At 32.5% G+C, this 24,297-nt stretch overlaps 3 protein-coding genes across 5 annotated transcripts; 1 reads left to right on the top strand and 2 right to left on the bottom strand.

Moving 5' to 3' along the window:
- Window positions 1-843: 843 nt before the first annotated feature.
- LOC130810559 (WD repeat-containing protein PCN) lies at window positions 844-9,938 on the top strand. Its single transcript, XM_057676666.1, has 11 exons — window positions 844-1,220; window positions 1,308-1,451; window positions 1,563-1,863; window positions 1,954-2,017; window positions 2,145-2,258; window positions 2,668-2,830; window positions 3,715-3,871; window positions 4,003-4,592; window positions 5,680-5,861; window positions 7,290-7,547; window positions 9,331-9,938. Exons 1-11 carry the CDS (start codon window positions 1,059-1,061, stop codon window positions 9,653-9,655), a joined length of 2,460 nt encoding a protein of 819 aa, XP_057532649.1. The 5' UTR covers window positions 844-1,058; the 3' UTR covers window positions 9,656-9,938.
- A 3,817-nt stretch (window positions 9,939-13,755) lies between these two features.
- LOC130810558 (protein SOB FIVE-LIKE 6-like) lies at window positions 13,756-16,639 on the bottom strand. The gene is made up of 3 exons (XM_057676665.1): window positions 15,858-16,639; window positions 14,733-14,811; window positions 13,756-14,059 (listed from the first exon to the last, which is right to left on the bottom strand). Exons 1-3 carry the CDS (start codon window positions 16,266-16,268, stop codon window positions 14,043-14,045), a joined length of 507 nt encoding a protein of 168 aa, XP_057532648.1. The 5' UTR covers window positions 16,269-16,639; the 3' UTR covers window positions 13,756-14,042.
- A 1,935-nt stretch (window positions 16,640-18,574) lies between these two features.
- On the bottom strand, window positions 18,575-23,618 carry LOC130810557 (heptahelical transmembrane protein 4-like). Of its 3 annotated transcripts, none has more exons than XM_057676662.1 (4): window positions 23,407-23,618; window positions 21,146-21,398; window positions 20,446-20,770; window positions 18,575-19,537 (listed from the first exon to the last, which is right to left on the bottom strand). In XM_057676662.1, exons 2-4 carry the CDS (start codon window positions 21,391-21,393, stop codon window positions 18,884-18,886), a joined length of 1,227 nt encoding a protein of 408 aa, XP_057532645.1. In that variant the 5' UTR covers window positions 21,394-21,398; window positions 23,407-23,618; the 3' UTR covers window positions 18,575-18,883. The 3 variants fall into 3 exon arrangements, with proteins under 3 accessions (XP_057532645.1, XP_057532646.1, XP_057532647.1); XM_057676663.1 differs by having other exon boundaries at window positions 21,146-21,393; window positions 23,407-23,570; XM_057676664.1 differs by lacking the exon at window positions 23,407-23,618 and having other exon boundaries at window positions 20,446-20,723; window positions 21,146-21,288.
- Between the last annotated feature and the right edge of the window lie 679 nt (window positions 23,619-24,297).

Raw genomic sequence — 24,297 nt, 5'->3', positions numbered from 1 at the left:
GACAAGATGGGTTAATAAAAAGAATTGACATATTAGACTCTGTTCACTGTTAGTAATAGCAAATATAGGTGTTCTAGTCAAATAAGATTGCATATTTGTTCACTATTAGTAACTACGAATAGAGATTTGACCTTATTTGATAAGGACATCTCTGTTCGCTGTTACGAACTGCGAAGAAAGATTTTCTTGACTTTTCAACAGTGTCACAACTCATATGTTATGTCGCTATTATTAATAACGAACAAAGCCAAAAACCATAAGTTTGGTTTAATTGATGCTTTTTTGAAAAATACTTTCCCAACAAGCTTATTCTGGGAGGTTTTTTTTGGAAAATATGGCCTTTTTTTTTTCAAAATTTCTTTTGGCTCATCTTACATGAAGTCGTCTGAAGATGAGCCCATATAATTGCAATAATTCTTTAATGGAAAATTTAAGTTTAAAAATTCTATCTTTTACTCGTTGTCTTTTAAAAATTCTACTTTTTGATTATTTTTTAAAAATTCAACCTTTATACTCCGTTTTCTTTTAAATATCCGATCTTTTGGTTCTTAATTTATTTACTGCTGAATTTTGCAAGTAACTTAATAAGGTCAGTTCTTTAAAAGAAAACGCAGTATAATGGTCGAATTTTTAAAAAATAATCGAAATGTGAGATTTTTAAAAGATAACGAGCAAAAGATGGAATTTTTAAAATTATATTTTCCTTCTTTAACTGATCAATTTAAAAGTATAAGTGATTATTTTAATATACTCAATAGAAATTGTGACATTTAAGAACTTGGGAATTTCTTTTAAATACCGAACCAAGTTAAAAACACCATAAGAACCAAATGACATTGGGACAGATTCACAGTATTAGTAATTGGATATGGATGATCCAAATAAATCCGGGTCGTCTATCTAAAAGCTTAAACCCTCAAAAACCTAAAACTCAGGCGTCGCCTAATATCCATCTTCTCCTCTTTCTATGATTCATATTCTTTCCTTCTTTTTCCCGAATCCACTCTGAAAACCTAATTGAAAGAGGGATAATCAATTTTTGTTGTCAAACCCTAAAAATGCTACATCAATACAGAATAAGCTCTATCGATTGGAGGCCATCGGCAGTAGTTGCTCTAGCCACTAGTGTGGATGAGTCGCAAGTCGCCGCTGCGAGAGAAGATGGTTCTCTCGAGATTTGGCTTGTTTCTCCTGGTTCTGTCGGTTGGCACTGCCAATTGGTATGCTTTTCTGTCTTTTCTCCGCAATTTTTTTGATTCTAATTGCAAATTGTTGCTAACTTTTGCGGTTTCGTGGGTTTTCTTTAGACTATTCCTGGTGATCCTAATTCAAGAATTACTGGACTTGTTTGGTGCCGTACAAGTTCTAAGGACTCCCCTTCTGGTAGATTGTTTTCTTCTAGCATAGATGGGTCTGTTTCCGAGTGGGATCTTTACACAATGAAACAAAAGGTTATGCTCAAATACTTTTTTTAAGTGAATGTATTCAAATTAACAGCTCATTTTAGGGTGTACATGCTAAATTGTGATTTTTTTTTGGTTTTAATTATCTTGCAATGCCAGGTTGTGTTAGAAACAGTTGGTGTCTCGATATGGCAGATGGCTTTGGAGCCTTCTAAGAGGCCTAAGGAAGATATAGAACCTGAGGCACTAAGCAATGGAAATGGGGTAGTCATAGATAATGTTAGTGTCGATTCTGATAGTAGTGATGATGATGATAGTGACGATTTGGTTGAGCTTTATACACAATCTTCCGTGGAGGATCGTCGCTTAGCTCTTGCTTGTGATGATGGTTGTGTGAGATTATATAATATTACTGATGCTGATGAACTGACATACCATAAATCTTTGCCTAGAGTCAGCGGTTAGTTGCTCATTAGTATTGAGAAGTACAACATATTGGGTTGGTTTTTGAACTATTGATTGCCTACTGTCTACTTTTCTGTTGTAACAGGTCGAGTTCTTAGTGTAATTTGGAGTCTTGATGGAAATTTGATCTTTTCGGGAAGTAGTGATGGGTAAGCATTTTCAAAACCTTGAATGAATTTGTTACTTGGGAGAAAATAGATAATGTGAAGATCTGAAGACATATCAGCAAACGTGAAGAAGTTTGAGTTGGATAATGTAATATATTGTAATTTACAGGTACATTCGATGTTGGGATACAAAGCGGCTGCAAGAATTATATAGGATAACTGTAGGTCTTGGTGGTTTGGGGACAGGATCTGATCTTTGTGTATGGTCACTACTTGCACTAAGGTGAGCTACTTTGTTATGTATTCCATTACCCCATTGTCATTAGTATTTTCCACTTGGGTGGTGTGTGGGGGTTATATGTAACTTTACCTTTGTTAGTAATTATAAATAGGGTGTTTGTGACTGACCTGTGGTAGCAAATATTACGTACAACTTTTCTTAGATAAAAACTGCAAAGTGCAAATGAGATAGTGAGCCATTTCAAAATAGTCCTCTATAATCGGAAGCCAAAGAACTCTAAATCTTTGGCCTTGCCACTCTAATGTGTTTGTTGTGGCTTTATGGTTTTCACCTTGTAGGATAAGGCTACATATGTCTGCACCTCAGCATACCCTCCTCATTGTTGCCGTTATGCTGTTTGAAAGTGTCATTCTCAGCTTTGTTTGTGTAATCATCGATGTTTGATGTTCAGGGGTGAAGAACTTGTCAGTGCTGATAGTACGGGCAGTGTTCAGTTTTGGGATATTAAGCATGGAACACTCTTGCAGGCTCATTCTCTTCACAAAGGTGATGCATATGCTTTGGCTGCTTCACCTTCTCACAATAGAGTGTTTTCAGCTGGTTCTGATGGCAAGGTATGAGTCATTCATTGGAACACTTGATGGGATGGTATAAGTTTTTGCATTGGGAAGTTGACCATGATGCCTTTTGTATGGAAACCACTTGCAAATATATTCTTGAATGTTTTTGATGTTTTTCTTTCTAATGGGCTGTTATGTTACCTTTGTTGTTGACATAAATGATAAACCCACACAAGTAAAATTGAAAAATCTTGAAGAATGAAGACAAATAAAATAAAGTGAATTGACAAAAGAAAAAACAACAAATGGATTATTAAAGAAAAGAAAATCTGAAATATAAAGAAGAACTAAATGATAAAAGAAGATTAAAAACAAGACGAAGGAAGAGAAGAAAAAAAGATGAATAATCCTTAAGATAGAAGATAGAAACATTAGAAAATAAGGAAAAACCTAGTCGTTTGGGAACCCTAGAAGAGAAGTCTATAAAGTTGTAAAATTGTAAGCAAATCCTTGTTTTGCCCAAATCCTTCTTCCTATTCTCTTTCAAAGAAGAACCAATTTTTTTGTGTGATTGGTATTTGACAAAGTAATTAAAAATAGTTTTTCTCAATTAAAACCAAAAGTGCTTTAAATGCAAAAGGTATAAAACAAAAAATGCACGCCAATACACTGAAAGGGCAAAGCGCAAAAAATGCACGCCTTATGTGTATAGATGAGACAAAATGATTTTCTAGAGCCTCCACTGGGGGACACTTCCAGGAATAGATTTTGTAGCTGCTTGTGTATATTTTCTGATCATGTGGTATTTCTAGCAGGCAAGTCTAATTGTTGTGTTTGTAAAATGATGTGGAAATGGCGATGCATGATTCACTTCTGAAATGCAATATGCAATAGCAAATGAAGCCCTAACTAATGGATAGTTCATTATCTTGTAACAGGTAATCTTATATAAGCTTTCTGAGGATGCTCCTGACTCCAGTGCGAATGAAAAGTTGTCCTCTGAAGTCAGGAAGAGATGGGTTTTTGTTGATAGCAAAAGTGCTCATACACATGATGTTAGAGCTTTGACAGTTGCTGTGCCTATTTGCCAGGAAGGTCTGTCTTTCTGCTGCAATTTTATGCAGCATTGTTCATGATTGTAGAGCATGTACAGTGTTTAATATCCTTGCTTACACTGTAGCTATTTAAAGGCGTGTTCCTGATTGAGACTTGCTGTTCTTTGTTAGGTTCGCTTCTGCATGACAAGGTAAAAAAAGTTCGTAGGAAAGGGAAACCTGTTGACTTCAGTTATCACAAGTGGGCTAATATGGGGGTGCCGATGCTTCTTTCAGCTGGTGATGACACTAGGATATTTGCATATTCTGCCAATGAGTTTACAAAATTCTCACCTCATGATGTCTGCCCTGCTCCTCAAAGGGTCCCCGTGCATTTTGTTCAAAGCTCTGCTTTCAACAAGATGCCTTTGCTTTTAGTTCAATCTTCTAATGGAGTTGATATTATGTCTTTGAAACTGGGAAATGGCGCTGCTCTTGACAAAGCTCCTGGTGGACCTGCAACAACTAATTTGCTTGTCCGTGTCAATAGAAAAGGATCCGGAAAGATTACTTGTAGCACTATTTCTCCTTGTGGGTCACTTTTTTGCTTTTCTAATCATGTGAAGCCCAGCATGTTTGAATTAAAAAGAACTGAAGGTAGCAAAACTGCGTGGCTTGTCAACAAGAGACATCTTCCTGGAAAACTTCCTTACGCTCATGCGCTTTGTTTCACCACGGATTCTTCTCGATTGATCATTGCAGGAGGTGATAGACGAATATATGTATGTATTTTTTTTTCCTCTTTGATTTTATTTTTGCATACTTTATTATGGTCATGCTTTTCTAGAGGTATATTATTATTTGGTGCATGTTACGTTTCTATTGAACACGTTGAGGATTTGTTCAAGCTTGAGAACAAAGGTAGCCAAGCTTTATTGTCAATTTTGACTTATGATGCAATTCTTAAAATCATTTATTGCTGGTGAAGTGTAGATTACACTATAATTTTGTTATTTTGGAATTAGTTATTTAGCTATAAATCTAGTTATGCATTCATCTTGCAGATTTTTAGCCAGTTCTATAAGCTATTGACTCTATATATTTATCAATCTGATATATCTGCAGTTTGGTTGGGACTTAGTATTTGTTTGTGTATCTTTTATTTTCAGTAATTTGACATTTGTTTGGATCTTCATTACTTTAGTGGACCGACTTTCGTTTTTGGTAGTAAATTTTTTTTCCTCTTTACGCCAGAAATTTTTTGAAGTTTTGGGATTTAAAGCCTTTTTTCTATGTGAATGAGTGCAACTTCATAAGCTATTTTGCGTTGAGAACAATAAACTTGTGGGTTATCTTTATTGTGGTCCATATTTTTTGGTGGCATTTGAAACATGTCTCCCCAAGGTCAGTTATGTATAGGTACAAATTTTGGACCAATATGGCATTGGCAGCCATTTTTGGGGTAACTGGGTATTTGTGTAGGAGCATTTTTTGGACCAACATGGTATCAGTTCAGGATCTGAATAAAAAAAAGGGGTTAGTCTGTCCTGGTTTTTTGATTTAGATTCATGAGTTCTTTTTTGACTAGGTACATTCTGTGACTTTGTATTGATCGACCATGTTATTCTATTTTTAATTCAGATGGGAACTGAACGTAGACTAGAAGGCTTAATGAAACTGTCTTTCTGTCTGTCTTTTTTTTTTTTTTTTTTTCTGATTTTTCAATCTTGATTTTTTCGTTATCTTATTTTTGAAAATGGATGAAAGTTGAACTTTAGAGCAAGGTTGTGATAATGTCTTTGGTTACTGATTGAGTTTTAAAAATTATTCACGGAATGTGTGTTCCTATGCTTGCATTTGTTGGTGCAGATTGTGGACCTGGCATCCTCAGATATAGTTCACATTTTCACTCCCAGCCGCAAGACACAAGACGAGTATTCTCCTCCCAGCGAGCCTCCTATTACAAAACTGTTCACAAGTTTTGATGGCCAGTGGCTGGCTGCGGTCAATTGCTTCGGGGACATATATGTTTTCAATATGGAGATATATAGGTAAGAACAAGTGGTGTTTATCATCTTTGAATTCAATTTTTTTATTAGCAAGTCGAATGCGTATATATGTTTAGGTTGGTGTTTGGGTGTGTATGGTTATTTGCTTTTCTCTTTTCTTTTGTGTCATGCTTGTTAAAGTGTTCCTCGTACTTTGATTGGAACCTTGGTCTAATTGGTAGTAGTTGGAACAATGTTTCCGTCGTAAGTATTGAGCCAAATATTTTGGCTTGTAAATGAAGAATGTCAAAATTGGCTATCTTGATAACAATAATCTGTAATCTTGTTTTATTTTTAATTTTTGAACAATAATGCCGAATAAGTACTTTTGTAAATAAAAGATATAGGAAAATTAACAATATAAATCCTTAAGTCTTGGGTGAACAACCCCGAGTTTCTTAATAGTCTTCCTTTATTGGTTAAATTGCTGTAGTATCGAAGATGTGCAAGTATTCCAATTTCCAATCTAAATATTCAACATTACCCATTAAGAAGACTCTCACTACATCCTAACTTGATAAATTAACGATTAATAATCACACTACTATCTATGTGTAAAACGCATTTTATCCCAATAGGCCTGTGTTTTGACTAGATTTGCTTGAGATTTCATAAAGGATATGTATAAAAGGTGAGATTTTCAAGTATAATCTCGAAGGTGAGAGTTTTAGAAGCGAATCACCTAGAATTGCATTTTCCCTCCATTTTTCCTAAGATAAAAGGTAATAAACCCAAATAATCCCGGCTCAAAATGGAATACACTTAAATCCATCACCTAACTGATTCAATCCGTTGAAATGACCTAACATGATGCGACCCAAATCTAATCCGAATAATCTCTTTGCCACCTCAATCAAAGGGTACCCTCTACATTCCTTGTTTTGCGGGACTGAGGGAAATGTTTTTGATATCTACAAGGGAGTACTACTTTTCGTCTAAAAATTGATAACACTACGAAATTTAATGCATAGTGGTTTCATAGGAAGAGGTTGCAGATATTAATTCAGTTTTCTGTTTGATTTTTAAATTTTCTCACTTAATGATGTATTGTCCATTATCCATAGGAAACATGACTATTGCTGCAAATGTTATGATACATATTAATCATTATGTTCTTGTGCCTTGTCTGTAACTTCATAGTTCATACTGTCATGAACTTGCCCAATTTTGAGTTCTCATATGCCCCATATTTTTACTTGGCAGGTACTTACGTGATTTAGTATGGTCTTGCATAATCTTTTTGTTATTGCTGTATGGACTTTAGCTGTAATGGTGGAATATGTTGTTTATAATTGCTCTGTATCTATGTTTTTATCAAGTTCTGACAATCTAACATTTTTCCTGCTTTTTTCTTTCATTTTTTATCTTGCTGTTCTGATTGCATTATTTGTCTCTGTCTCTGACTGACTACTTACTTTTATGGGGTAACAGACAGCATTGGTTTATATCAAGATTAGATGGTGCTTCTGTTACTGCTGGTGGGTTCTCTCCTCACAGTAACAATGTACTTGTCATTACAACTTCATCTAACCAAGTATATGCATTTGATGTGGAGGCCAAACAACTGGGTGAATGGTCAAGAAAGAATTCTTTTGCCTTGCCTCGGACGTTCCAGGAGTTCCCTGGCGAGGTTATTGGTGTCTCATTCCCACCATCTGCAAGTTCATCCATGGTTGTCTACAGTTCAAGGTTTGTTTTCTTCTATGTTTCTGAGTTGGATTTTGCCCCCACCTAATGTTAACGTAATTTTGTGCTTTTCATTTGAGATTAATTGTTTGATTTGCAACTTATCAGTCTTTTAATTCCTTTTTTTTTTTTTACCATAATTTTCTGATGCACGGTTCCTTATAATTTCTAGCTTTTGAAGATAAGTATTGTCAAAAGTATTTGTAAACTTATTTTTGTGCATATTGGTCCGGCAATTTCTCTAGCATTTCAATGTTGAGGTTGTGGTGCTGCGCATTTCTGGTCTTTTCCCTAAGCACCTGAAAAATTAGTTGCAGAAAAGTGCCCAATCACGCTCGGGTTCCTTTTCTCTTTATGGGGGTAAAATTGAAGATGTATTGACGATTTAGTTGTAGCTTACTACAGTTTATGATGGCTTATCAAGGTGTTAAGTTTCTGATTAGGAACTAAAAAAATTGACTTGTGAGGATACACAGTATCAAAGGGAATTTGGAGTGAAGCTTTTAAATGAAATGGAGGGTGTACAAGTGAACTACATGTATTCGGCTTCACTTTTTCTCCGTATCAATTGGAAGTGAAGCATTTGAGTACAATGGAGTGTGTACAAAGAATTACATGTAGCTGTGTGTGCGAATGGAGGGCGTACAAGTGAACAAGCACTAGTCTTTTAGGCATTTCATCTTTCAGCTAAAGGGATTACATGGACTTGGAATGTGGTACTCCATGAAATTTACATGCACTATAACTTCAACAATGTCACTTTCAAAATTGATTCATGATGAACTAATAACAGAGAGGTGCCCTGTGTGTGTGAAGGGTAGCATGTCATACTCAAGCACTATCATCATACATCCATACATTTAGTCTAAAATGCTATAGAATTGCATAATAGTAGGATTACTTGAGCGTAATGGACTTAAAAAATGCTTCAAAGCATGCTAAATCCTTTGAGGAGAATTCCATTTCATTCTTTCAGAAGTATCATTTCATTTGCAAAGTATGGCCTTGCAATTTAAAATGTAGAAGCGGAAGTCCTACCAAAATCAATACTTTAGCTCATATGTGATGGAAATCTTATTGAGTGATCTGCTAATAATTATAGATGTTTTAGTTTTTGAAACTTTCCTAGGTGCGTCTAGGTGTAAGGCACGCAGGGACAAGCAAAAACGCTTAGAGTTTGGGAAAAGTGAGATGCCAATAGCGAAAAAAGATGCCTTTTTACTGGGCCTTGAATTCAGTTATAAAGCAGTGTTTTTTTTTTTTTATGAAAAGGCGTTTTAAAAATAAAAAGAATGCACATGGTATTATAGAAAATTTTTGTTTATAAAAATTTATAATTTGCCATTTTCTTTGTTTATGGGTGAATTAATTACCGTAGGGCTTTTCTCTACCTTTGTGCCAGACAATCAATTATGTTTGTTTATATAGAAAGTATTATAAGAGATAAAGGGGTAGACGGACATGAAATGATTTCTCTATCACTCGACCAGTAACAAAAGCGAATAAGAAAAACTGAACAGAATTTCAGAATATCTAAGATAGGATTTGTAGAAAAAGGCAAATTGGACATCTTGTCCAATCGTTAACTCAAAAGTGCTTTGAACAGACACAGATATTCGTTATATGTTGTGTTTGTTTTGTTAAAGGCTATCTTGTACTTTTATGTCTTCAACCCTTTATCCGTTGGTCTTCTTCATTGAGTAAGTTTTCACTCTCCGCTGATCGCATCTAGTTTTGACGCTGCAATTAGACTGTTGGTCTGATAATGAATGTAATTCTTTTACAGGGCAATGTGCTTAATTGACTTTGAAATTCCCGTGGAACGAGATGATAGTAATAGCGACCTAGTTCCTATTGAAATGCTCAACAGTTTGGACTCGGTCTCGAAGAAACTAAATTCAAATGGACGGTTGAAGCGTAAGTTGCAACAGACAGACATGTATATTAAGCTGTATGGTAGACGAAATTTCGAATTTTTCGAGTTTAGACATCCAGTTTTATTTGTTAGTCACGCCTCCAAAAGTTCTCTTTTAGTCGTAGATAAACCGTGGTTGGAGGTCGTTAAGAGTTTAAATAGCCAACCCATCCACAGACATATATATGGCAATTGAGCCCGTCCTTTACAGTGAGTTGGTTTTACAGAGGTTCTCGAATTTACGTTTTACCGCAAGTCCTTGTCAGGGCAATCAATTTTGGTATTGCAGTAATAACTTCTGTGCTCTTTTGGCTATATTAAGCATGTAGTGTATTATTTTCACTAATATTTCAATTTTATGAACTAAAGTTGGCTTAGGGAAACCATTTTGAATTGGACTCTTGATATGCTGCACTGTAATGCATCTGTGTATATAGGCTCTTTTTGAACTTTTAATAGGAAACTTTTCATTTTAATGATTTTTTTATGTTATATTTTCCTATTTTGTTTAGTTTTGTTGCCTTAAATGAAAGAATAAGATTATAAACATGTGAACATACAATTCTTGCAAAATTAAATGGACATACGTATTTGACGATTTTATCAAAATAAAGTGGAGAAATCAAAAAAGATGAATTTACTTTGATTAAAACCAAATTTTAAAGGATGTTTTTTTTTTCCTTTAACTTTTTGATATGAGGTAGGTTGATTGAAGGGGAGGGTTAGGGAAGAGGGGCAATGAAAATCAAATGCAGTTTCTTCTTAGGAAATACTACATAATACATGTTTCTATTAAAACAAGATACAAATATTTAAAGGAGATTAATTTATAAATGAAGAATTTGAAGGGATTATTCAGCTCAATCTCTTTCAAAATGAAAAAATTCAGAGGAAAAATATATAATATTAAAGACGTTTTTTAGAAAGCCCGTTAAGTTTTTTTTTTTTTTTTTTTTTTTTGGCAAGGGTGCATATTTTGTAAAACAAATCAAATAGGATTCAATACACCCAGTGTTTGAACACTTAGAAACTCATTTCAAGGAAACCTAACGTTAAAAATGATTTTTTTTTGGAAAAGACACTAGTGAGGATTACAAATTTGAAAGTTAGTTGATATAAATATTATATAATTGCTTTTATGAATCACATTACAATGTAATCAGATAGTCGGTCATGACATTAATGACAAATATTACTATTAAGTAATATCATAACTATAGTCTTTATGATATACGAATACCTAAAAAGAATATAATATATTCTATCTCTTTGAAATTCATTTTGAAAAAAATCTACCCCATTCATTAGAAGAATAATTGTGTCTACAAAGTAGTTTAGTTTGGATAACGTTTTTATTTGAAACCAAGCTAGATTGGAAAGGATTTAAGATTATTTAATGGACTCCATGTCTTGCCCATCAAATAAAGATATGGAAAACAAGTAGCTGAATCTCTTGGGATGAACTAAATCATTTAATGGAATGACTGAAATGATCTGATAGAGGCAACAAACCCTAATACAATCATGCAACAAGTGCAAGGTACTCCTATAGTGGTGTAATGCTAGCTAGCAACCTGCTCTCTCGGTTCCATTAAAATTGTTATAATTAATCTTAAAAGCTCTCATATCAAAAAGTCAAATACAACAATTTTTACGGGACAAATGAGTACCCCTCCACCCTACTTATTTTGAATTGATTGTCATTTTGGTTCGTTTTTACTCATTTTGCATCATTTCTATTTTTAGATAATGACTCATCACTTTCTTTTAATCTCATTCATATAATTTAACTATTTTTTAATTTCATCCACACAATTTAATTTTTCTCTTTATTTATTACCAATATTCACTTTTTTCTTATAAATTTTACAGTTTTTTTCTTTGTTCGTAATTGACCATAACAGAGGAAGTAATGTGGTAATGCAATACTGTGTCATTTTCTTGTGTAAATCATCATTGATCATTTGTACCCTATGATTAACTGTCAAGCACAACCCACCTCCAACTACATTTGTCCTATCATGGATGTTTTCGGTAGGTGTTCTCACCGTGAAACTGTCACACCTCACACATGAATTGAATAACATAAATGATATCAATTAGATAGATCCTATGCTAAATATGATATATAATTTCTTAAATAGAATTTAATAATTATATTAACTTTATACGCCTAACTTTATACTCCTAATATTTTGTGAATCAATCAAATCAATTACACAATTACAAAAGAGAAAGAGTGGAGATTTTTTGTTGTAATGTTCATAAATATTACAAATTGTTTTTTTATTAGTACATTGAGAATATGAGCTTCTTGTATTACGATCACCAACTATATACTTTGATAGTGGTCGACGTCTATTATTTGCAATTAAAAAAAATCAAAAAAGTATATGTTTATTTTTTTTCACATTTTTAATCTTTAATAAATAAATAGTATTAAATATGAGAAAAAAAGAAAAGGAATAACTAATTTCAAACAGAAACAGAAGGATGAAATATCAAACAAGGGTGGGGTGGAGAGGAGATTTTGTCCATTTCCTAAAATTTAAGTCATCTTTCAAGATTTGGCTTCTAATTATAAGCAAAAGGAAGCCATTTAAAGATTCGGAATAAATCATTACCCAAAAACAGATTTCAATTATTGTAATCCTTAGTGTGATAGCTCACCCTTCATAAGAACTATGTCCACGTAATTTAAAATAGTTCAAATTCATTAAAACAAAGAAGTTTTTATTTTTATTATTTACATTTAATTGAAAATAATATATTCAATTTTTGTATCTTATTTAGGTGTGAGCATAAATTTAAGTCATTTCATGTCGAATAGCGAAAAATTATATCATTGACATAGGGAATTTATTGTTGAATTGAAAGATCGAAAAACCTTCTTAATATTTCTAATAAAATGAGTTTATGACTTGTAATTCTTGTTTCTGTTATAGTATATTTTCATTTATAAGTATCTTGATAGAGGAAACAGGTGTGTAGAGTATATCATGACCCGTTCTCAATTTTAAAATTTTTTTTTTTATAATTACGATACATCTATAATATGACTTTTCAGACCTCTTACGTAAAAGTTCTTCGCCGCTAATTTTAATATAATGAGTATACTATGTATTTGTATTTTTTTAGTTGTACACCTTTAAAAAATTATATCATAAGTATTTGATGAGAATAATGAAATATAATAAACTATTAAAAATTATTGGATTTAAAAGTTCCACGACTACATAAATTGCCAATCAAATTTGAAATAAATGAATAATTGGTGACACTACCATTTTGAGTCATCCTATTCCTATATATAAACATAAGGTTTGAGGCTTTGCTGGCAAAATCTAAAAGTAGAAAGAGTGGGTCACTAAAAATGTCAATTTGGGGTCTACTCTTAGTTGTTTTGGCCCCCTTCATTGAATCAATTTTCTTAATACTAATACAATCATAGATTATTAAAATTGAAGATAATACAAATAAGAAGGGTCAAGATCTTTTAAAGCACGTAGTAGTATACTACTTTCTCAAATCTGAAATACTTACATTTGATTGTGACATGTGTGAAAAAATATCACTATCAGTAGCAAGTTTAATGGAACGGAAAAAGTATTATATAATATTACTTTTGTTTGGATTCAAAGAAGACCGAGAGAACGATTGTGTGGAATTCGATCTTAAAACCTTAGTTGAAAATGGTAGTATTTGTTCTAAAAGAAAAAAGACTTAATTTTCAGAAATATAATATTATTTGTGTTAGACACTATAATATACTCCTCAATCAAAAACTTAAGTTAATGGTTGAAATCTTACGATATATTATATTCTCTAACATGTTAGAGTATATGATATATCCTGGGCCTCAACCATCACTTAAGCTTTTAGTTGAGTTAATTCTTTAACATATATATATAAAAAGTCAGCGTGACAAGAAATCACAAGTTTGAATCTCAACTATCACTTATTTATAGTGAAATATTCAACGCTAAGTATGAGGAAACCATGTGCTACATCTACACTTGTAGCCCAATGGGCTCTCCTGTGAGACTCCTGAGGCTTCAATCATAAACTTAATCTTGTAGCTTAGTTGATTTTTTTGACAATTTGTCTAATCAATTGACTTTATGTCGAAAGTGCGAAAATAAAATTTCATGTTATTTCTAGTAACACTTTTTATAATATTCGAATATCAGTAATATCGATAGCAATTTTAAATTGAGAAAGTCAACAAACTCGGTATAAGAATAGGGATTACCCACAGCCACATTATAGTATGTGACGAACAACACTTTTGCGCTGGAAAAAAGAGCGTTACATTGCACAAATTAAATTTGTAAGTAATAATTATTTGAATATTTATATTTGTTCTTATGTTGTTTCCCATTGTATCGACAAGAACAGATGAAAAGTAGACAGCAAATATTAGTAAAATTAATTTAATTAATCCCAAAAAATAAAGGGAAAAAGACAAAATTAATATGCATCTATGAATTTTGACAATTCCTCTTTATTTTATTACACCAACTTTTTCATATCTCCCTCTTTGAGAGTAGATTTACATTACTTGGCTTCTCATCATTTGTTTGTCATTGCTGCCATCCTCCTTCGATCCATTGACGTATTAAGCAGTAACAAAAACTATTAGATTTCTCATTTTTTAAATTTTTTTAAATAAATGTAGCAAACTCTAACTATTAAAGGATGAAAATAAAAGTAATTTATAGTGTAAAATTTCACGCAATATATCATGTCATACTGATTCCAATGATAATAGAAATTTAATTATAAAATACTCCATCTGATTCGGTAAAAGGGAACATTTACTTTTAACAACTATTCACTTATTACTTTTAATTTCTATTATATTCTTAATCTATAAATTAAAATATAGTGAAATAAGATTTTGTTTGATTCAACTCAATGCAAAGATTATTAATATCCACTTTTATAGTATTTTATTAGTATAATAAGAGATACTAAGCATTGAATAAGTGTATGGATAGCGTGAAGAAGTGATGTCCCATTTTCAGTGAATTGGGGGAGTAGTTTATAAATTTGTCATAATTTTTTATTACTATTTAATAGTACATATTTAAATGATTATGTATTAAAATAAAATTTACGGAAAAAACATGATAATAAAAATGATTAATAAACTTTTCAAAAGATTTCACACTAAAATTCCTACTATTTTATAGCAATAAGTAAACAGGTAGTATGTTAAACAAGAACAAGATTGTATTTAATAGATGCGGTAAAGTGGAAGGAATGATTACTTGGTTTGGAAGATTCATTTGCATCATTTACTTGAGAAGACTGCCAAAAAGAATAGTGATTATTATATGAAGAATTCCCCTGAAATCACAGAAAAAAATATTTCATGATTTGAAGTTATAGAATATTGAGTAAAGTCAAACGTGAAATATGTAGCAATATCAATCAAACAAAATAATAAAGATCATGCTAAGGAAATTATGTTTTATTGAACATCACTTATAAATGTATTGATAAAATAAAAAGATAAGTTAATGTGTGAATTAAAAATTTAAAAAGTAGTATAAGTCATTGTTAAAAATAGAAAAAAAAGGACAATTTTACATGAACAGACTAACAAAAAAAATAAAGCAAATTAAATATAAAGTACAATGATCATCTGTTATTATGCTACAAGTCACATTAATAAAAGTACACAACATTATTCTTCTCCAACTCGTTGTTACAATGCCATTAAATGACTTTCTTCTAGAGTTTAAGGTATATGTACGCAATTTTATCTTTGTAATTGGATAGTGGTAATAAACGAATTGTTTTTGATTGTACACATAATGTTAAAGATCCAACTGAACCAAAAACTTAAGGTAATGATTTAAGCCCAAAATTATAGTAGTATTATATACTCTGGGACACTCCCTCGTACAAAAGCCTTTTGAAATTTAACTTCAAATGCTACACATACCCTCATACATGACGCTAAATATTTCAGATGAATTAGTAAAGGATAAATAAAATTCAAATCAATAACCTTTCGTTATGTAATTCTGATAACATATTAAAGACCCACCCCAACAATAAATTTATCTTTGGTTGATTTGATTTCTTGACTCATAATTTAATAAGCCATATTTATATATCATGTTTTAAAGAATAAGTAAAAAATTTGTTATTAAAGGGGGTTAGAATCGTGGAAAATAACCCATATTATGATTCCACATCGAAGAATTAAATAATATTAATTGATTATTAAAAAGAGGTAGACTAATTAACAAATATATTTAATGTGTTACTCTTCCTAATATAAATTGATTTTGTATATAAGTAACTCTTTTCTTATGAGAGTCTTATTGTTTATACAGACCCAATAATAAATTTATCAAATAAAACAAAAGTGATCAGTAATTTACCTGTGAATTAGAAAAGGAAGGTGAACTTGCAGTGTCATCAAGATGATGATTACTATTACAAAAGGGATGATGATCGTGATGATGATATTGTTGCTTATTTTTCATTAAACCCACTTTCTTTTTTTCATTTTTGCTTGACTTTTTTGAACTCTTTTGAGTATAATAACTTGGATGTTCATCATTCTTCTGAAGAAAATGGGGAGGCCCTGAAGATGCATCAGACACCATAGATAAGTCTTCATCATGATCATAATCATTATGGACCGTTGATTTTAATCTATAAGTTTGATGAAGATGATGATCAATATTATGATGGGTGTTTGTTGAAATGTAAGATTGATCATCTAAGTAGAGAGTCCAACCAGATTCACAACCTGTACTCCATTGATCAGAAGTTGCAATATTCATCATTTTTTGACAAGAATAATTTGGGAAGGTAGGAAAGAATTAAAGGTAAAGAATAACAATGAAATGGTTAGCACAAATTTCTGTAAAAGACGATCTCACCGTGAGACGTGTCCTATTAGTATATGAATTTTTTGTCTTGAGATCGTTTCTCGTGACTCAGTATATAGGAGGGAGAATGAATGAATGTTTATGTCCATAATAACTAAAGTGATGAAACTACTCAATTTATGTTTGATATGAATGAGTATGATCAAAACTGCCAGTTGGCTTTGATCTTTAATTTATTTTGAAAGTGAACTTTAGACCATAGTAGGAGAGAAGAAGATGGGTGGGTGAGCTATGAGCTAGGATTCTTATTGTCAACTAGTAAAAGATGGCATGTTTATTGACACTTTTGTGACTATTTGTTGGTAATACTAAATGGGCCCTTCAAATTGGTACACTTTTAGTTCGCTTTTTTAATGTTAGGTTGGAAATATAACAACATTTTCACTTAAAGATGGTATTTGAAGGGTAAGATATACGCAATCTTATTTATGTTATATTTTTATTATTAGTGATAATAAAGATATTGTTTCTGTAATGATCCTCTAAAGTGTTCCACCGCTTCTTGTAATTTCTATTCATATGTCTTCTTTTATTTTCCCTCACTTTTAATCATATATACATACAATTTAGTGGTTCTTACCATTTTCTTAATACTTGTGTGGTTGTGACATAAATAGGCGTTGTAATCTCTTAGGGACAAGAGAGTATAAGATATTTGGATGCTTTGACTATCGACATAATCTCTAGGTTAAAATAGTTGCTTGACATCACATCCAAAGTCCACGTAACAGGTGGAAATAAGTTTAAATTCCATTTATCTTTTATTTTAAGTGGACTTTTTATCGACACATCTTGTCTCCTTTTCTCTCACTTAGCAATTATGTTGCATAACGATTGACTATTTTAAATGCAAAGTTATTATGAAAATGCTTTTACAATGTTTTTCATAAGTTTAAAATAGACATAGTTTACAATATTTTTAATGTACACTCTTTTCTAATCTTTCATTCACAAGTTCACACTTTTCACTTTTCACTCTCCACTTCACATAGTTACGCTTTTTAACACACTCCTTAAATTTAAAGTTAGTGCATACTATTTTATTGTGCACTAAATCTATGCAAGACCAACTTGTATTTTTTAGTGTACTAAATATCTTTCATTCATAACTTAATTATAATTATACTCTCTAACTCACACTCCTTATATTTGAAAAACAAATATTATTATAGCTAATTTACATATTAACTTATATTTTCATCTTAACCACACATTTTTTTCAATTCTTCAAATTATTTATTTATTTATTTAATTGATTACCTATAAAATGCCTTTAAATAAATTTAGTGGGACGAAAATCAGATCACACACACATAATAATAATTGATGGCAACAATAAATGAAAAATATTAATTGTGTTTATATGAAGCCACACGTGGTGTGGTTGTGGGTAGGTGAACAATACTACTTAGTAGTGAATACTAACATGAAAGTTCGACGTATGATGCTCTACAGACTTCTCCCAGATCCTACTAGTTTTGTTCCTTTGAATTTACGACAATAAGCCTTTTTTAAATTACGAGTACAACTATCCAACAAACAGGGGCCTATTGGGAGCTCCAATCTGACCTTATACTTACAAAAACACACAGGTCAAAATGATCTCTATACAGGTCTTATTATTATTACTAGAATAATTTGCGAATTACACCTTAAAAGTTTAATAATATTGCGAATTACAACCTTAATATTTATTGTTTGCGAATTACAACCACCAAAGTATCAAAGTTTGTAAGTTTAGGCCAAATCATAGAACTCCAACCATTTTGGTGTTCGAAATTTTAGGCTAAGTGATCGAGTTCTGCATTTTTGACCTGAACCTGTAAACTTTAATACTTTGGTGATTGTAATTCGCAAAAAATAAATATTAAAACTATAATTTGCAAAATTGCTAAACTTTAAGACTGTAATTCGCAAATTATTATTATTATTATTATTATTATTATTATTATTGTTTTGCTTGAATTTACATATACTATAGATTTATAATTGTAAAAAATCTAACTATAATTGACAAAAACAAGTAATTAAGTTATATTTATAAGACATTTTACTCAATTTGACATGCTTAATTCAATAGAAATTTAAATTATAAACGGGTCGAAACGGAGCAGACCCATCCCATTTGAGCCCATACCACATTGGGTATCTTCGGCTATCGCAGTTTCGACTTTTAATAACATTCTACTCCCTTTGTCTAATTGAAAATGCAACATATGTACCCGAAACTTTACATATTGAAAACTTAAACATTACATTCTTAACGGGACAGAAGGAGAATTTTATTTTTAGTAAATTATATTTTATTGGACACAAAAATTATTTACATCGAAGGTTGACTTAACATAGTATGTTAAACCTTAACATAAGAGATTCTTTACTCTTCATTCTTCACTCTTCAATTGCTACGAGCAAGAACAGCAAATTAGCATTATAACTTATGTAAATTCTCGTACCCCTACAGTTAACGACGATTTTTTGCACGTAACTGGCCGGTTTATACAGCGATTTCAACAACCATGCAAATCTCGCCACTTGAGGTAGACGAGTCCAGTATGATAGTGTGTGTAAGCTCCCGCAACCACCAGAATATGAAAGAGCTGATGACTATGCCCTGCAATATCGAACTTTCCTGGTCGCCATCGTTCAGGTATTCTTTTAGCGTAAATCAAAGCTCCAAGGCCGTACAAGGCACCCATTAAAATTTCATATCCGGTGGTCTGCAATGCTTCGGGCTGGTTCGAGTACAGTATCAACTTGTGCAAAATGGGAGCGACACCAGAGATGCCCATACCGAAGAACAAGGAAGCACGGATGGTTCGGTATTCTGGGTTTTGGAAGACCGGGAAAAGCGAGAAAATAATGGTTGCGATTCCTAATATAGTTATAAATGACAAGTATAGGTAACAGAAAAATGGGTTGCACATAAAGGAGTAATAAACAGGAGGGTAGAATGAGGTTGCGATAAGTGCAGCAATGCCTGCATAGTCGAGCCTGAGCATTATATATGAAAGGCGTTCCGAGTGGCAACAAAGAAGATGGCAAGTGCTGCTAGCGAGCAAACAGAACATGGCCCCACCCAAGAAGGCATAGAAAGGCCATCTTGTGATCGGGTGGAACGACAATGGTGCAATAGTGTTGAGCAAATCATTCTTCATGCTCCACTGGAGAGGACAAGCATAACCGTTAAATACATGCGGGGATTACTACAGTTTTGAAAACTTGAACGAACAACTTTTATGACTCGTGTTGCACAATCTAAAGACTAAACTTAAGTGTAGAGCTCTTCAAATCGAATATTGAGCCGACAAAACTCGAAAATGAAATTTATAACAAATCAAACCAAATTAACAATTACGCATTAAAAAAGGAAAAATTATCGAACCCAAAAAAGCATACCTAAAACCCCACCGAAACCAGGAAGAACACCTCTATGGAAGTGAATCTGGATACTAGGACAAATTTTGTATCCCTAGATGATAAATAGAAGTAGCATGAAACTTATTGCCCTAAAAAAACATCCGGCAAATAGAGGTGTTTTCGTGTAAATACCCTAAGGATTTCAACTTTCCTTTTCTCAACTCAAAGTAAACAATTGAAAGTTCTATTCGGATTATCATGTCCAAGTAAATTCATTGATAATAAATGTTTTCATAAATCATCTTTGTCAACAAAACCACACCCATATAGTAATTAATACCAAAGTACTCTCAGGGGAGGAGTAAAAATTAAAAAATTCTTTAAAGGCCCTGTGCAATTTCAAAAATTATGATGTTTTCTAACAATTTTGTATCTTTAAACACTTAACATATATACTACATAATTTAATAGTAAGGCCTCTAATTTTTCAAGGCCATGTGCGGTCGAACATGTTGAACATGCTCGGAACCACCCCTAACTACTCTGGTACAATTAGGCAATCAGCATGAATTTCAACCTTGTTACAGGCACCACTAGAAGTGCCAATTCATAGCATGAATGCAAATTCGAATGTCTTAACAGTCCAGAGATAACAATAAAATGGAAGAATTCGAGACTTGATTATGAGGTAGAACAAGAGAGGAAAAATTACCAAGAATTTATCACTAGTGTGATTGAAATGGGAGAAACACTCGGGCAAGTGGTTTGAAAAATGTTCCAAAATATGCCACCCAGAAACCGATGACAGTGAATTGATATAAGGGAGTGAAGCCTTTAATTCACCTCTAATCTTACTGAAATCGGGCATGTTAGATAATGATGGAAGGCATTTTACAAATCTTGAGTGAATATCGTGCAAGCCAGCTTTCTTGAGCATCTCGGCAAACTTTTGCAAAGTGTAGTAGTCGACAACATCAGGGACTTTCATTGCTGTGTACACGGTCAAGGATAGAAAAAGAAAGAACCCAATCAAATGCCTGAAATGCAAGTTAGTAGTTTGTAAGTTGACGACACCACAAACCAAAACTACACCAGAGAGAGGGAAGGACCCATTTATATGAGAGGGCAAAGCGGAATTATTTGTCTTTTAAATTAAGTTATCCAATCGGAAATAACCTCTTTGTTCTTACAAGGGCAAGATTACGTAAATCAAACCCTCCAAAACCAAATTGACATAGTGTAGTTTTGTCTCGACGAGGGATCAGTGAGACAATATAAATGCATATTTGAACTTCAAGAAGCATAAAACATAACAGAAAGTAGCCACCCACACACTCGCACACACAGCTCTTTCACCTCCTCAAATGGAAAATTAAGAAAAACCAACAAAAAAAAAAAGAGAAAATGCTTACGTCCAAACATTGAGAGTTTCGTTATGGATTGTGAAGATGCTCAATAAAACCTGTTTCAGGGGCCATTCAGACCGATAGTGACCTAAAATGTACTCATTGTCTCTAAGAAATGTAGGCAAAGAATGATACTCTACAAGCTGATATCTGACTTTCCTCCATAACTTTTTACCCCTCTTCTGCTTGGAGGAGATCTTATCCAGATCTTCACAATCAGCATGGTTGTTGAGTGTTGGAGATGATGACAGCATCTGTCCTACAGGGAGCAAAAGAAAACAATTATAATGCATATATACTATATCGTAAATCTTTTCAAAACCAGCAACCAAAATAAGAAACAAATTGACGACAGTTTTATAGTGTTTTGAGGAACGATTCTCTCAATAAAAGGCTTAACAATAAGTAATAGTAGAGGGGAATCTCCTCTTCAATCAAGGATCAAATGCAATGTTAAACTTGTCTCTTCTAACCAACTTTTCAAGAAAACAAATGAAATACTCTGAATATGTTTATGCTATGTTTGGGAATGATAATTTCATTTAAAAATCTAGATTTAATTCCAATTTAGTGTTTGACAAATAAAAAAAATTAAATTTAAATTTGAGCCAAATTCACCATTGTTATAAAAGTGGTAGAGGATTTGAGAAAGACTTCTCAAGCCTTGTTATTCTCAAATTCTTTATTAATGATTTCATAATTGAAATTTACAATTTGAAATGAAATACTTGTTTCCAAACGCAACATTAAGGGATTTATTGCACTTTGTTGCTCTCACACAAGCAAAACAATACGCAAAGCAAAGAGGCTTAGGGTTCTATTTTCCCAATTCATCGATTTTGTACGCTTATATAGCGCAAGAATTTGCTGTGAGTGTAAGCTGTGGTTCTGCTCATATTGGCTAATTGCAATCATAACCTTTTAGCCCTAATAAAGTAATTAACCTAAGATAATACTTTAGCAAACTACACAATAAACACACAACTGTGTAAGCCATGACGTGCACATAGATAACAGCTACCTAAAGTGATTACTAAAACCAAAAAATCCCTATTTGGTGTTTATCGACATAAACAAATGTAAATAGTTTATCGAACATTGCCCTAATACTACTCCTGAACTCGGTTCAACATTTTCGTTTGCACATAACAGCGTCCAGGCGTAGGTTGCTCATTTACCCAAGCTGCACCTTGGAATACTTTTATAATGTACGCAAATCAGTGAAGGTAAGACCGCATTTGGACACAAACTTACCAGAGAACCCCAACACTCCTGACTCAAAAAACAACTCCGCTAACAACGGAATCAGATAGAATAGCAGGTAGTAGTCAACATTTCCATATGGATGTTCCTAATGTATGTTGTACTTTCATCCTTGTAAAACCAAACACTATAATCCACAAAGTGGAACAAACAAGTGCTACTAAACTAAACTTTCAACCAGATTAGAACAGAAATCAAACCACTCCTCTTGTTTTTAACACATAAACAAACATTCTTGAGGACCTTATTCAAGGCCCAAGGGTTTTGGAGAGTATTGTATATGGAAAATTGAGAGCCATGAAAGGACGTAAAGAAGAGTTTGAGTGTGATTAAACACTAGAAATTCTTAGGATTTTCAATTTAATTTTTTTTTCTTATTCTTATTTTCTTTTCAATCATTCAAACTTTGATTGTATTTGTGCAAACATATTGCGGGCAAACAAAACCATAGATTATTGTAAGGATTAAGCCCTAATTTAGAACAATACCAATGTCAATATAACATAAGACAATTTTCTTTCCTTCTTTGAATCTTCCAACATTAATGGACTGATCTTTTAAGAATTTCTAACAAATTCTTAAGCTAAACATTAACAATTCTCTTCCTAATTTTCTCTTCCTTGCACCCCACCAAAACCCCAGAAACAGAATCGGGTCTTGTCTCACTTGAGCATGTACCAGTTTCCCGGGGAAACCTGGGTTCGATTCTCCCAGCCCCCCTTCCCAAACCCTCCTCTTCCCTCAGCCTACCTGTACTCCAAAAAAATCCCCCCAGAAAAAGGAACCAAAAAAGAGATGATAATCAATAAGATAAACCAACAAATATAAGGGTGATAATAATATTTATGAAATCCAAAAAATCCAAATGAGAAAACTAGCTTTAATGCTGTACGATTAAACTCATGAATCAGAATTGGAAGAAACGAGCAATCAAAAATATTAACACAGTGCATTAACTTTTAATTGGGAAGGTAAAACGAAAATTGCATAAATTAGAAGAGTACCTGGAAATATCGAAAAATCGAGTAGATTAGAGGATTGAAGAAATAAATTTTGGAGCTGAAGCGATTATGGAATTGTTCTTCAAGGTTTTAAATTTAGGGATGAAATCAAAAAATGCCAACAAACTGAATATTTGTTGTGCTGGATAGAGCCGACATTTTTGCCGATCGAATACGACGTCGTTTGTATTTAAAGATGTTATATACGCGTCGTTTGGTCCTAACCAACTGTTGATTTTTCTTTCTTTGGAGGTGATACAGGTAGTTAATCGTTTATACGTAATGACGCAGGAGGGTCCCGCGTGTTCAGATCTAAAGATTATGCTTTCTCAATTCTTATTTGATGTTTATGTTTCATTAGAAAAATAGTTTTTTATAGTCCAAACATTATTTTACTGAATATTACAATGAATAAAAAAAATATGGATTATAAATAGTCAAAAAATATATAAAATAAAGTTAATGAAAAAAATATGGTGATTATCAATATTTAAAACTGTTAAAATAAAATTAGTAAAAACTGTATGGAGAACATAAGCATTATGAAAATATTAAAATATGGTTGATGAAAAATATGTGTGAACATTAGCATAGAAAAATATTAAAATTAGATGAACTAATGTTAATCTGCATGTCCAAAAATGTGATATAAATAATATGATTATTTAGTAAACAACAAATTAAACTGCCTAAAATAGTTAATGAAAATATCAAATAGGAATAAGGGGAGTAATATCTAAGTGACTCTAAATGGACTTGAGAATTACATGTTAGCTTAGTGATTTAGAATTTTTCTATTAGATTTTTAATTCTCACTATCTAAGAAAAATTTATTCCTTCCCCCTCTTGCCTATAGAAATCTCTAACCTATGTCGGATAAGAAACAGAAGCTTG

Source organism: Amaranthus tricolor, chromosome 4 (genome assembly GCF_026212465.1).
Source record: "Amaranthus tricolor cultivar Red isolate AtriRed21 chromosome 4, ASM2621246v1, whole genome shotgun sequence".
In the NCBI taxonomy this organism is placed as follows: Eukaryota; Viridiplantae; Streptophyta; class Magnoliopsida; order Caryophyllales; family Amaranthaceae; genus Amaranthus; species Amaranthus tricolor.
This window is presented reverse-complemented; position numbering and strand designations above follow the sequence as displayed.